At 45.9% G+C, this 14,659-nt stretch overlaps 1 protein-coding gene across 6 annotated transcripts in view; it reads right to left on the reverse strand.

The window, feature by feature from the left end:
• The window catches only part of LOC135921763 (uncharacterized), a 238,070-nt gene that overhangs the window by 36,536 nt on the left and 186,875 nt on the right, over positions 1-14,659 (reverse strand). For 5 of the 6 annotated variants that reach the window (XM_065456063.2, XM_065456062.2, XM_070523497.1 and 2 more), the window contains 2 exons: positions 13,136-13,273; positions 10,114-10,397 (listed from right to left, as the gene is read on the reverse strand). In XM_065456063.2, the coding sequence (XP_065312135.2) occupies positions 10,188-10,397; positions 13,136-13,273 (348 nt within the window). In that variant the 3' untranslated portion in view covers positions 10,114-10,187. Of the gene's footprint in view, positions 1-10,113; positions 10,398-13,135; positions 13,274-14,659 lie in introns of those variants that run through there. The other variant, XM_070523495.1, reaches the window with a different exon arrangement.

The raw sequence follows: 14,659 nt of genomic DNA on the forward strand, positions 1-14,659 counted from the left end.
GGTTTTTGTTTTGCTTTTAATTCAATTAGGATTATTAGGGAACTTCACACATTCTAGTGATATATCAAGCGATATATCGGTCGGTTAAACTGCCATCCCGCCTTTCGCCACTAGCCACACCTTTCCGCCCTCTCGTCCACTAGCATGATTGACCGCCGGTCCATGTCTAAGCGCTTCCGTACGATATCGTAACTATGTCATCCATATTCCATTGAGTGGAGTATTGGACTGCGGTTTTATGGGAACAATGACCACAAGCAATGGTTGGAACTCGTGTCCTGGGGGTACATGTCATTCAGTGAAGCTTGTTCACGCCGGTTTAGGTGTCCAGATAAGCGACACAATGAATGTGCCTCCTTTCAATAAGCCCCCTTCAAGTGAATTTCGATCGCTGGATATGTGCCGCTCCTCCATGAGGCTCTTCTATTATTACTTGGGACAATGGGCCCGCACAAGTAGCTATGTTACTCGCCACAATCTTAAAATGGGTATAGCGCATGTTCGTTGCAGCACACTACAACACACCACAGCACACGAACCTGTTCTGCACTAAACCTCATTTCAAGTGTCGTCTCGGCCAAACAGCCATCAGCGGTGTGCCGGAGGCTACCAGTTCGCCACGCAGCGTGGCGCCATCTCTTGAGCCGGCGCAATGGCCGCGCCGGGCAGCACGCGGACCGCTGGCGTTGAACAGGCAACGCTGTCTCCGGGCCAAAAGATGACAATCATGGGTGTGGTGCCCTGTATCTGCCTATTGAACGTCGCTATTTGAAATATTAATTAAACCGTCCATGTACTAGAAGTTACAGCTTGAGTGATATTGTGCAGAAACAATAGGAAGACATCGGAAGCAATTTTTTTTGCGCAACTTGTTCAAGCGTAACTAGCGTATGCGCAGGTTCGGGGCCACAGACCGCATGTTCTCTTTTTGCGGCTCGTAGCCTGGATCAAACCGTTTTGCTCTCGTTACGATAACCGGAGGTTCTCGGCCTAGATGCCGGGATAACGCGTCTGGCTTTTGGCTCAATGTCACTTGAATCACGCATATATACGGAACTCTTAAGAGCGACCAGTCGTCGCAGGGGTAAATATCCAGCTGCACGTAGCGAACGACATTCTTAGGCTGCACAATCTCCTGGATCAGACCGCGATAATATGTCAAAAAATACAGCTGGCACGGGGAAGTGGGGGTTACTCGCTAAGAAAGAATTTGTCGTAAAACATTCATGCAGCTTAAGCAGACCAGTTGAAAGCAAAATGTTTTTGTAATTCTAATTTATATATATTTCGTTTTGTTTATCGTTTATTTCTGCAATACCACGTTGTTTTAAATCTGTAAGTAAGACACATTCCGCTAAGAAAATGCCACTGGCAAGTTCCTTCTTCCTTTGTATGTCTTCTTTAAGTTCTTAATGACTTTCTTCTTACTCCTTAAGCAGGGCTTCCAGCCGTGATGCCTCAGCTGCTCACCCACGTTGTAGAATTACGTCCGTAACGTCCTTGCATAAGATGCACTGCAGTTCCAGCACGAGACATCCACGGTCCACTACAGTGCCAATACTGTATGTTATTCACAGTATACACGGATATCTCCGAGGCAATAAAGGAAAAGTTGTCGGGGGGAAGTTTGCACTTGTATTACTACGTGAAGATGTGCAGCAGCGTTTCATAACGCATTCGGTTTCTAAGAACAGATGCTCTCCCATAGCAGGGGTTAGCCATTCATAACGGCATAACCAACAAAGAAAAAAGAAATTGAGGCCACAATATGATGGAATGTCACGCACGAAGCAGGACATCCATAAGTAATCGAAAGCAGTCGTGATCAGAAACGGAGACGCCTAACCATCGATGCCACGTTTCGTACCCTTGTCGAGATGAAGGACAACAGTGATCGGCTGGAATATTTCGATGAATGTCCGAGCAATTGGCCCTTCTTCTTTGTCACAGCAGTAAATGTGCGCTCCTTGTGGCGCACGTGCCTGACAATAACCACAACCACGTTATCAGGGTCTGCTCAGTACCGGCGTCTCTCAGAGTCGTAAATTGATCCTGAGGCACCGCTACATGATACAGGATCAGTGTACTGCTTCGAAGGTCCACGTCAACACGACAACCATGTGGTGTCTGGCAATTTGGTGCCAACTAGGTACATGTAAGCCTTGGGTGTCCTCGAAAGTGCATCTACGAACGTTGCCCAGGTGTGCACAGCGCAACTAGACCTTGAACTCACCGTTGCATTTGTTTGTTGTGGATCATTTTCTCGCAATGTCACCGCTACACAGTTGGTGCTCTATCTCACCACTCTTACTCGATTGCGGCCGTGAAGGACTCGTCCAATGTTTCTCGTGAAAGACGCCAATATTCAAGCAAACAACGCCGTTCTCCTGAACGAGATTCAGCAACCATCGATGCTGCAACTCGCTATTCTGCCGGCATGAGTCGTCAAATGCTAGGGTAACCCTGTTGTACCTCGTCTTCGATAACGAAAATTGGAGCCGCAACAGGAGGTATAAAACTACTCAACTTAGCGATCACGATGGTGCCATTGCTACACTAAAATTAAAGGCGATACGACTGAACTGGTCCACAAAGTGTTTTCTCCTCTTCCACAAATGACAACGCTTAAAAATAGCTCACCAGTGCTATGAATTCTCACGCGCCACCGTGTGTGAAATGAGCCAGATCTCAGCTCCGCTGAGAGGCCACTGAGCTGGGAAAGGGAAGCGAGCGTTGGAGGAGGATGGTGCTTGGAGGTGGACTGGAGGACCGTGTGTCTGAGCAGGCGGAGGAGGGTAGGGTGAGGCGCGCTTGGTTCATCTCCTCTGGCTTTTGCTGCGGACTCTGTGTGCTTTTGGATGCACCGGGTTCGACTGGTGATCGAAAGACAGAGCGATGGATGGAACAGCAGCGCAAGCCGTGGAAGGATGAGCACCAGTCGACTGATCCCCAAGTAGTGCGCAAGCGCAGCGCACGACCTGAAGAACTGCAAAATGCGCCGGCTAGGGTGCCCAGGAGATTTCCGAAGAACATGCTGCACGGCTTGCAACAATGCGGGTGCTTCTGGCGAGACGCATTGCTTAGAAAGCATAGAGTAGGATGAAGCCCAATCCAAGTTTTGTCAGCGCTCCTAATAGCACTTAATACATTATAAAACCTGTAAAGCGGGAGTGACATACGAAATAAAATATCAGCTTCAAGAATTAAACGGACACTATTTAACACACTCAAAACATTTCTTAAGGACTCTGTGCGAAATGCACCAAAATAGAAACAGCACCCATATACTTGTGCGTAAGCCGTGTTCAGGAAGAGAAAGGCAGCTATAATTTTTTTCTTTTATTGACCTGTAGCCTCACTCTGTCCAATGTAAAATGCCTTTGAGCCTTCCGGCTATAAAAATAAACGAGGAATTGTGGCAGAACCGATCTCATAATGAATATCGACGCTACGTTGTTCATTATTGAAGCGGCGTAGCGACACACCATGCTGTGACCGCAGAGCACAGAACGTGCTGCGCCATCTCACGGCCGCACCGTGATGTGTGGGCATGACGCGCACGTTAAAAATATTCTCACAAGATTCACAGTGTCTATACGAGGCAGGCATGGTTGTGTAATGCACTTGGGTTAATTATTAGTTTTTTTCTTATTGATGAGCAGCACATAGCCAATCACCCAAGTTGGCGTCAAAGGGGTTCACGGAGGAACGGCTAACACCCAGTGGCACGTACTAAAAGATCAATGTACGCGTCAGTGAGGAAGTTTTTTGAGCGGCACATGCCAAGAGGCTCATTAGAAGTGACATAAGCTGGCGTGATAAAGGTTCATTAAAGCGCCGCGTAGACACAGGGTCATACACCCAGTGACTAGGCTTATAGAAGAGGTCCATGGAACAGTGGCACATACACGCGAACAGTTGCCGAATGACCTTGGTTAGTCCGACTGTTTATTATGTACCCAGTTCCATCCCCGCAACAAACCGCAACTGCAATCAAATGACCATGGACTACGCGATGAGCCAAGTAGTGGAATAACGGTTAGGCAGTCAGCCAAACACTCTCCTTAATTTGGGTGATGTTCCTGGAGAATCCTAATCGCTATAAAAATTATATACAGGCATAGTGTCCTTCATATCGCCATGGTAGCCTTATGAAACGTTGCCACATGCTCAGTGCAGCACCACCGGTTTCCTCTAGGAAGGCGGATAACCAGACCAGTTGGCATATATTCATGGTTGTTTGGAAGCACAGACACAAGCAACGAAAAAGAAGGAGACACAACGAGCGAAGACGGGAAGACAACTTTATTCACACGAGGAACAAATACGTCAGAACTCATGGAGAGGAGGACGCAAAAGGAAAGCGATAGTGTGCACTTTCAGCACGTGCCGTCCTGAATCAAAATTTCCCACACTAACAGTGATATCGAAGGTAAATAGCTGTCACTGTCTTTTGTTTCCTCATAAAGGGCTTCAACAACCTCCCTAGTTTGCGATTTCCGATTGCGGTACAGCACCGACGTACGTGTGCATTGCAGAATACACCAACGATTTCTGCAAGGAGCAGACAAATGCAAACCCGGTGCAGCATTTAGCGAATTGGTGGCAGAGCACAGGGAAACTTTTAAAGAGGGTCCACCCTGCCCAAGGACATCTATTTTTTATTCCTTATCATTTGCAGAGCAACGCTGCTGCGATTTATTTCATGTAATTTAATTTCTTGACAGCACTTGTTTTTAATATAATTTCCCTTCCCATGTATGCGCTCCTCTTCATGTCCTCACATTTATTCCTTGTGAGAGTAAAATTTCCTTCCAGCCTGCCCTCGTTGTGTCTCGTCCTTCTTCCTTGTGAGTGATTACGCGTCCAAACACTTTGCATCGATTTTCTGCAGAGTAACAGATTTGGCTTTCCGCGAAGTTAAGTTACTTCTGCATATATACTATATATCCCAGATGTTATTAAATCCCCCCGCCCCCCACCCGCTTGTAGCGGCTCGAGGTGTCGTTTGTGCCGACGAACAACCAACCCATCGACAAGTATATTCAGTAGTAGGAATGAAGGAAAAAGGCTTTCTTTTTGACTAGGTACACTCTGTGATGATACGGGAGCCCACTGCTTGCAGGAGCACATCAAATGACTGAGTTCACATCAGGACAAGTCAGCCTTACTGCTCGAATGGTCTCCGATTTCTATGCCGTCTTCTTCCCTAGGCGACTTGACTAGCGAACCTCATGACGATTGCGGTCAATCACAATTGTCCAATCGATAGCAGTATACCGCCGAGGATGTGACACTGTTACTCCGAACACTGCTTCTAGTGGTATGGAATAGGTGACCATGTAGCAACTTGGGGATCCAAGGTTGGCGCCGCTCTTGGCTAGGCGTCGACTTGGCACTTTCATCATTACATCAGACGGTTCGGTACCGGTAAAGGGGCCTTTTCTGGACCCGTTAACAATTGGTGTCAACGCTCTGTTGAATTCTGAACACGCGCTGATGAATGGATGAGGTTGCGTCGAGGGAAAAGTCTAGTAAATGGTCTGAGCCGTGTTGAGGCGCAAAAGACACATCCGTCGCCAAGAGATTCGACCTGAAGGTGAGCAGCTGTCGGATTGCCCGAAGCGTCGATGTTTGCCCACCGTGCCAGGAATTGTTCTAAAAGTGATAGCTTATGGCACACTTCCTCTCAAAGGCAAAGCGCTCGCTATGTTGTCACCTTCACCCTGATAATATTGCTACAAGCATGAACACACTCTGGTCAGTGTGCCTTAGCGATATGCCTACTGGACTCTATGCTCCCTGCATCGATTTACTAAGTTTTACCCTTCTCTCAGTCTTACTCCTCATTTGTCGTGGTCAGCTATCGGTAAAACAAAAATAGGTTGCCTATCTCAATAATACCATCAGCGATTCGTACAAAAGAGGTTTCTAAAAAAATACCGTGGGTTCATTGCTTAAAACCTTGCCTCTGGCCGCTTGAATTCTTACTCTCGCTCCCACATGACCTCGAATTCCTGCAAAATCAGACTCTATCTAGGCAGTCTCACCCTTTTTCCTGACATTTCCTTAAGCCATGCAAGAGGGCAATGGTCGCCCTCTACCATGAATTTTGTGTCTTCATTATAGTATCCTAGCCTTTGAACGGTCAATATAGTGCTAAAACACTCTTTCTCCGAGGTGCTAAACACCATTTCTCGCCGTGTCAGTTATCCACTGAGGTATAGCACAGGATGCTCTCGAAAGCGTTCATTAAGTTGGTCAAGGACGACATCAAGGCCAGGTTAGCTGGCGTGACGCCAGACAATGAATCTTCGGCGAAAGTCTGGTGAGACAAGCACTGGTCGTGAAAACAAGGCTTCCTACTCAAAACAATCATCAGATTCCGAATAAGGCTCCACAAGTCTTCTACTTTTGTGCAGCTCAAGCACTAATATTTTCTCATAATAGAGAAATAATCCTAGAGAAATAACCAAGAAAACATCGCATAAATGACGCGCTCAAAACTGAAGAAAATTTGGGGCGTATTTCTAAATACTTCCACGCCGGCTCTAAGCGATATTCAGAACACTGTCGTCTTATGAATATACGTGCGAGACCCGCAGAGACGCCTTCTTTCTCTGTGTCCGAGCAAACCACGCCCCACAGCAACAGCACAAACGCTTCCTAAATTGTTCTGTTAAACAATGGCTCCGCTAACTAACGCGTCATTCTCCCAAAGAAAAAACCTCGCGACCACTTGTGAAAAGGGAACTGAGACTCAAGCGCACCACTACAGGCCTTCAAACAAGAACCTAGACTTGGCAGCGCAAGCGTATCTCAAGCAAAAAAAAAATGAAGCTTAACCGCTTCAAAGGAAGAACGCCATATCGGTAAAAATAAGTTTTAAAAATTATGTGTGCGAAAGCATTCTCTTTCAGAATGTAAGTGAGCTACTCAAGCAATCAACCTAAAAAAAGCTCATAACGCTATTACCGAAAGAATCTCTCCAACAAAAAGCGTGTAACTAGACACTATAATGAAAGAAACAAGCAGTTCCCACACAACGCGTACACCACTTTTATTTCTAAACACGCTACGATCGCATCATATCTTTGAGCAGTACAGGAGGAGGACGTTGTTTGCATGCTCTTGTCAAATTTGGAAACCATGCAATACAAAGGGCGCAAAAGGCATTGCCCAAGCTAGAGACGTCAGATACCTCGTTCTATCAACATGCCTTTATGGCATTGGTCTGCGAATTCAATGCCTTGTATGGCCACTTCGCATCTCCTTAGCGCCGCGCTGTGCCGGCTCATGCAGATTGCCCCTCAAAAGGTATCCAACGTGGGGGAACATGAATGCCCCCTGGCTTTTGTCCTTCTGCGTGCCGAATGTCGCTTTCTTTTCTTCCTCATCTTACGGCTCGGACACGCACTGACCTGAAAAATTCCAAGCGGTAAGCGCGGCTTTCTCTTTCGCAATGGTGGATGGATGCATGGAAAAAACTCTATTGACGTCCATCGGTCCATTCCCTAGCACGTAGTGGGCCGCTCCCACGTCGGGACAGAAAGAACTAGCCTCGCCGCCGCGTCACAGGCCCATTAGAGTGCCAAGAGTTCGGCTAAGAAATCGGGAATGTGTAGGGCAGCCTCCTACGATGGCCATCTCTTTTAGCCTTTTGCGAGTTACTATGGCGCGTTACCATCTCTACTGCATTCCTGAATTTGCGACACCTTGTTCTTTTAGCACGCTATCTGCTACAAGTTTTCGAGTATCTTTTCTTTCTTCCCTTTGGCAAATCCTCAGCCAGATCAACTTCCTGAAATGTTATCGGCGAAATCGGAAAGATTTTCTCCTTCAGTTTAATTACTTCTCCTGATCCAGCTGTTTTATCCTGTTTCTTTGCACTGTGTTCGTCGTCGTAAATCAGCGCTGGACATTCTTCATCAATTTCTGTGGGGGAAATCAGAAATATTTGCTCCTCCAACTTAAATACTTCTCCGGAGCTAGCTTTTTCATGTTTGGTTCTTGGGGTTTGCTGCCCCCGAGGGCAAGATCGCAACCGTGGAAAAGGCTTTTGATCTTACAGGGAGCTACTGCTCTGTCACTGCAAACCATGATTTGCCGTATGGTCATCGGCCAGCAGTGCAGCGCTCTTTGCATGCACACCTTCCAGCCCGTCCTTTACAGAAAGGCGCGTGTTATGCATCAGGGTCTCGTTAAATCGCTCTAAGCAGTTTAAATGACCCGTTTACTGATGTTATCCGCCCCAGGTCCTTTCACCCACTCTGCAAAATTATCCATCAGGTGACACGCAAACGCGACAAACCTCTCAGTAGACTTCGTTTTGGTCTTGAAATCTCCACGGAAATTCCTTTGCAGCGAGCCTTTATTTTGCGAAGAAAGTGGGGCTTACTTAGCTGTACACGCCTGCCTCGAGTGCACTCAGTAAAGTTACAACTTGTAACGCACCTCCTGGCAGATACTCAAGGAACTTCTCCGGCCAAGTGTGCTGGTGAAAATATCACATCTCACAAATCCATTCAAAATTATTCAGGTAAAGAGCGATTTCGTCACCCGTTTTTACGGCTAAATCAAACTCGCAATGTCCACGCTATCAGTGTGTGGCGACGCCGCATCTACCCTGCGTGCTGATCTCCCTTGCTCTAGTGTTATTTTCGCCCGCTCAATTTCTGCCCGCTTTTGTTACATCACTTCCTGCCCCTTCTCTTCCTTGTTGTGTTCCTTATTTTATTCCGTTGCTGTCTCTCACGACTTATCTTTTCCAAGGCATCCGTGAGCTGGTCCTGTAACTCGTCCGTGTAAATGCTTTATGGTGCTCCTCATTCAAGTTTGCTTGAGCCGATAAAGACTCCACTATGATGCTTCTGCTTTACTGAGCCAAAAAAAGGAGTTCTGCTGATCCTGGATCCACAGAAGTCGCTCTTGCGCCCACAGTTTACATAGAGCACCTAAGGTTCGTCTCTCTCAGCGGGACGTTCACACGTCCGCCGATGGCAGATAGCGGGGACTGCCTTTTGCGGCTCTTCCGTAAAGCTTCCTGGAGTCGTGCAAGACTCCATGCAGTTTCTGCGACGGTTGTGCCTGCCTAAGCCGCCTAAAGGACCTCTGCTGATTTCAGATCCACGGAAGTTACTTTTCCGTCTACCGTTTACACCTTGCTTACGAAGATGGCCAGGTCCGTCGATCACAGATGAAGGACTGCCTTCTTGATCATACGGCTTTTAACCAGTTTGGTTTATCACGAGGCGGTTATGGGCCAAGAATCCACCAAGCACATCGACGAGTACGTAGAGCAGTGGGCACGAAAGAAAAGGTTTTTTTTTTACATTAGTTACACTGGCTTCTGGAACGCAAGTCCCTCCCATGCAGGAGCATATTAACCGCGTTACGTCACATTAGGACACGGCATCCTCACAGCTTGGATGGGCTCCGTTTTTGATCCTGTCTTCTTCCCTAGGTGACAGACTAGGGAATCTGATGACTATATCGCGGCGAATCACAATCATCCAATCAGTCGCAATATCCCACCAAGGATTTCACGCCGTTCCGTCAAACTCCACCTGCGATGGTATGGAATAGGTGACCGTATAGCAACCTGGAAAGCCAAGGCCGGCGCCGTTTTTCGTTAGTCGTCGACTCAGCCTTTTGCAGGGTTAGTGCGGGCTGTAAGTACACGTAGTGGTGCCTTTTGTGGCCCCGTCAACAATCGGTGTCAGCGATGCGTTGACTTCTGCATAGGCACTGAAGAATGAGCGGAGCTTTTTGGTGCCAAATGGCCAATTATTGTCCTTGGCCATGTTCATACGTAAGATCCTGCACTCAGGCGTTAGAAAAGGTAATTCATCGAGGTGTCAATTTTAAATATTTTTCTTATGCGCCAGCATCAAGCAATGTCTTCTAGTCGACCAAAGAAACTACTAGGAAGGTCATAACTTATCCGTCACTCAGCTGGTTTGTTTTTTGCGGAATGATTCAGTGGTATGAAATCAAGAACATGTACTGCAAAAAAAAGAAAATATTATTTACGCTATTATGCTTTCTACTCTTGCGAAATGGGTTGTTCCATTTTGTTATATATGTGAGCTTGCAAGAGATACAGATGGCAAAACAAACAAAATACTGAATATTACATGTGCCAGAACATAAGCTTTAATGACTGAAACTATTCTTGAGCATAAAGATTAACTCTGTGTAACATAATCAGCATGGATGCATTCGAACGGCGCCTGGCGAGGGTACTTGTTGACTAATTGGGTCTCGAGCTTGAGGTGCTTGGTGCGAGTGTATGAACCATGGATGCTGGGCTCGCAATTGCTGGGAGCGTAATCGTAGTTGACGTCATAAACAGCGATGGTGTGGTCATATGTGATTTTGTACTTCTCGGCTGACAACTGCATGAACGAGAGCACAAATACAGCACAGTTACTGTATGCGCGTTTTTTAATGAAAACGTACGCATATTTATATGCTGCTCATTCTACGAGAAGCTGATGAATTCGCAATAAGGCACGGATACTCTATAACGGACCTCATCAAATGGTAAAGGAACGCACGCACACCTTCCCCCTTCCACACACATGTCACACATGTACACACGCTCTCTCTCACGCACACATACACAAACACAAATATACACACATACACACATGTTCCAAAGAAAAGTCAACGGGCACGCGCTACTCATATCTTTATTCAGCGACGCCATGGTGGAATATTTCTCCAATGTGTGCAAATCACCAGCTGCATTATCATAAAAAAGCTCCAAACATTCATTGATAATGACCTTCTAATACATGCCTCAAGAAATGCAGGTTTTTACAAATAAAAAACAGAACATGGCAAAGTAATTCTACGCAAGCCCGCGCAAAGTGAAAGTTTCACTGAATGAATCATCAGTCAACTAAGGCGTTCTCCATTCGAAAAAAATAATTGTTCGGCCCCCCTTAAGCGATGCAGATGCAAACAAGAAACGACAACCGGGAAGGCAGACTGATTGGATGAAGGTAGCCATAAGCTTAAAATGGATGTAGTGCATATTCCTAACGGTAAACCCCACAATACTACACTGCACCACGCCATGCTGTGTACTGTTCCATATGCAATCTTTCCAGCCAGGAGAAAACAGAATGGAGGAAGCCCGGCAGGCAGCGAACGACGCCAGGGAGACCGAGCCCAGCTAGAAAAAGAAAGCGCCCGAAAGAGCTGCGACGAAATGTCTCAGCAAGTCTGGATTCTTTCTCCCTGATCCCGACGCCGCCACTGAGGAAAGGGCTGGCTTCACGGACTGTTCACTTGTCAAGGCTGACTGCGAGACGTAATCCTTTCTCCTAACTTTCTGCTTCTCTTATGGAAACCATGCAGCTCCTCTAGACTCCTCCGGCGCCACGCACCACAGCGGTGAAGGCAGTAGATCCGCAACAAATTCCGGATCCAAGATTTGAAGTGTATGGTGTCCTGTATCTGCCTTTTCAACGTAGCTGTCGGAAACGACAAAACTTCAGCTTACTATAAGTTACAGCCTGAGTGATATTGTGAATAAACATAAGAAGGAATCCTGAAGCAATATTTTTTAAAACTTGTTTGGGACTAACAAGCGTACGTAATGTGGTCATGTACAAACGGTGGGAGGACCTCGTTTTGTTCTCGGAGCTTGTCCGGATGCTCCCATTTGTCTGCCCCGATAACACCTGTAGCTTTTGACTCAAGGTTACTTGAAGTTCGTCGACAGCAGCAGCTAAAAAGTATTTCATGCTAATACACATATCAGTTTTCTGCATACATTCGCGCCATATTCGGGGGGGGGGGATAAATCGTTGCTCGCTAACGAAGCAGAAGCGTCGCTGGTGCATTCAGCTTCGTTCATTCTTCACGCTTTGTCCTTTGCATGGAGTGTGCGCGTGTGTATGCGCTTATTCATCACGCCATGTATGCATCTACTAGGATCCTGCGAAGTACCTCTAAGAGCTGCTTACTCTCACGAGCATCGGACATCAATGGACGATGATCGAGATAGGGGGCGCTGATGTTGGGAAAGGAAAGTTTGGGAATCAGGAAACGGGTAATTTTTGCTGCTACTGCTTACTTGCACCATCTCTTGCTGTGGGAGGGACTTGTAACTGCTCTCAGACTTCGTTACCCGTGGACAACTTCGAGGTGCGCAACGGTTTAGCAAGGTGCAGCGACATAAGTGACACTTGACAAATGGTGATAGTTTAGGGCAGCGTCTTGCTTCGTTGTTTTCCTCAAAAGTTGTACAATATTTTTCGTTTCCTTTGCCGACGTTAAAATGACAATAGGCGTTGTGATGGCATAGCTGTCAACGTAATTTCTTCAATTGGAACAGTTGCGGTGAAATAGCAAGTTTTGACATTCACTGTTCTGTTTTTCGCTTGTTTAGCATAGAATCAAACTATATTTTACGTGTCACAATTAGCATGGTCCAAGAAGATGCAGTTGATGATGATGATGTGTGGTGTTTCATGGTGCAAGGGCCAATTGTGGCCAGAGCACCAGAGCAATGTTAATAATGCTCTGAAATGGTGCTACGTAAAGTGTTTTTGTAGTATGGCTGTAAATGGACTTAAAATTAGCGCAATATGTTTAAAACTATGCAATAAATGTAGGATCGTGCACGCATTCAGGAATTAAATGTCGCAGAGTTGACGGTATTCAGATATAAACAAGATGAGAACAGTGCCTGTGAATAGTCATGCGATAGTCTCAGTTGGTGTATATTTATGCAAGGCTAGAGGATGTTGCTCGGTCTCCAGAATAATCAAACACCTGCTGATCAAATACAGTGAGACCGGCGAAAACTATGAGATGATAGCAATTCTTTCCTTCCATGTAAAAGGCTTGGCTGCAAACCGATCATTCATGGCTTCGTGCCTCGGAGGCGCGAAAATTTCAAGGTGCGGTAAAGGCCATAGTCTCGATATTAACTAATACTGGTTTATCACCCGCTCTTGTATTAATCTTTCTTTTCATCGTTGTAGAATCACCATAATATATTGCGTTTCGGTCTAAACATCCTTTTGAGTACACCTTTAGGTGCTCCCTTTCTACCTCGTTTTCGAACAGACTGAATGGTTATTGGCGTGAGATATATCGACTTTCTCTATTTGCTCACCCAATGCTCAGGGGACCGGAAATATCCAAAAACGAGCGTTTTCTTTCTCCATCGAGACTTATCGTATGTAGCCGCATATAAGTCGCCGAGCTGTGTCTCCATGTGTTTCAAATATGCCGAATCTGATTCGTTGCAAACCTGGAATAAAATACAAAACATAACGTCACTGGTAAAATAGAAACTGCATTTATTGCACCGCAAAAAATTACCATTACAAAAAATATTGCATGTTGTATCACGCACATAAATATCGGTCTTTCGCAGGACCACAAAAGCTACTACAGAAGTGTCATTCACTCTGCAAAGCACTAATTGTTCAACGACATTGAGTCATTCTCGTTCTCCTATGCATGATTATTTTAGAGTATACAGCTTTTCTATAGGAAGTGTAAATGTAGAAAAGGTGGCATTACTTAAGGGGAATTCCTAGGCGAGTCTGACACACCTTGCAGAGAAGTTATGTGAGCTTCAGTAGACTAATGAAGAGAATTTATTAAAGTCTCTTTAGCACAGCTTTCGGGGCCGTTGCCTATGTAGTGAATTTCGAGGCACTCCCTTCTTGTCGCAGTTTTTTTAAATCCTGAAAGTCGGATAAATAGGAGGTACTCCTCATTTAATTTCAATGGTAAATCCAGACAGTATTGTAGCCTACCGACATGGTAGCACAGAAAAGGCGGGCCCGCCATCATATAAGACGGAAATGTCCCGGGACGAAACGCCCGGCGTCGCTCGAAACTGAACCTTTCGGCCAGTCACAGCAAAAAGTGATACGCCGAGCTTTTCTTCGCAAGCATGTGTTGCTTGTGCAGTGTCACTTTTTGCCGCGACATGAAATCATTCAAGTTTCATCTGACACATTGTGATAGAGCGTTTCCCTTTGACGTAGCCGAGGGACGTGCTTGGTTATGATATAGGCACGTGGTAGTTATGGTCAAGTACACAGTGAACAACATTGAGGGATGAAACTACCTTTTCATTGGGTGAATCTGTTCCCAGAAAAGTAAGTGACACTCTAAACGGAATGATAGCTCCGACCACAACCGGAGATCGTCGAGAATCTGATCTACCTGTCAAGCACAATTCACGTCGCCCATACAAGGAGATCACACAAAGTTCGGTGACAAGCAGCAACAAATAGAACCATCGTAAACATTCGCGTGTGTTCGAAACATGCGGGCGCGTCTTGCGCTGAGCGGTAACTTTAAGCTGTTAGTGGTCAAAATTAAGTGCCCGAAAAAAGGGTATGTACACGTGTCAATACTGCCTTAAGTGATCTTTGAAATTTTATGACACTTTTTTTCTAATTAGGTGCGATTTTAAAAATTTAGGAAGTATGGGTACCATGAAATGGGACGGCCTCTAAATTTGCCATGTACGCATGTGCCCACAAAGAAAAAAATATAAGGACTGAATTTCTGATGTTTATTCATGTGAAGGTCACGTTACTAGCAGCAAAGTATGTCCGTTTCGCCCAACTTACATTTGCTTAATGGCGTGTTCACAGAGTTTATAGCTTTTCATAAA

Source organism: Dermacentor albipictus, chromosome 8, assembly GCF_038994185.2.
Source record: "Dermacentor albipictus isolate Rhodes 1998 colony chromosome 8, USDA_Dalb.pri_finalv2, whole genome shotgun sequence".
NCBI lineage: Eukaryota > Metazoa > Arthropoda > Arachnida > Ixodida > Ixodidae > Dermacentor > Dermacentor albipictus.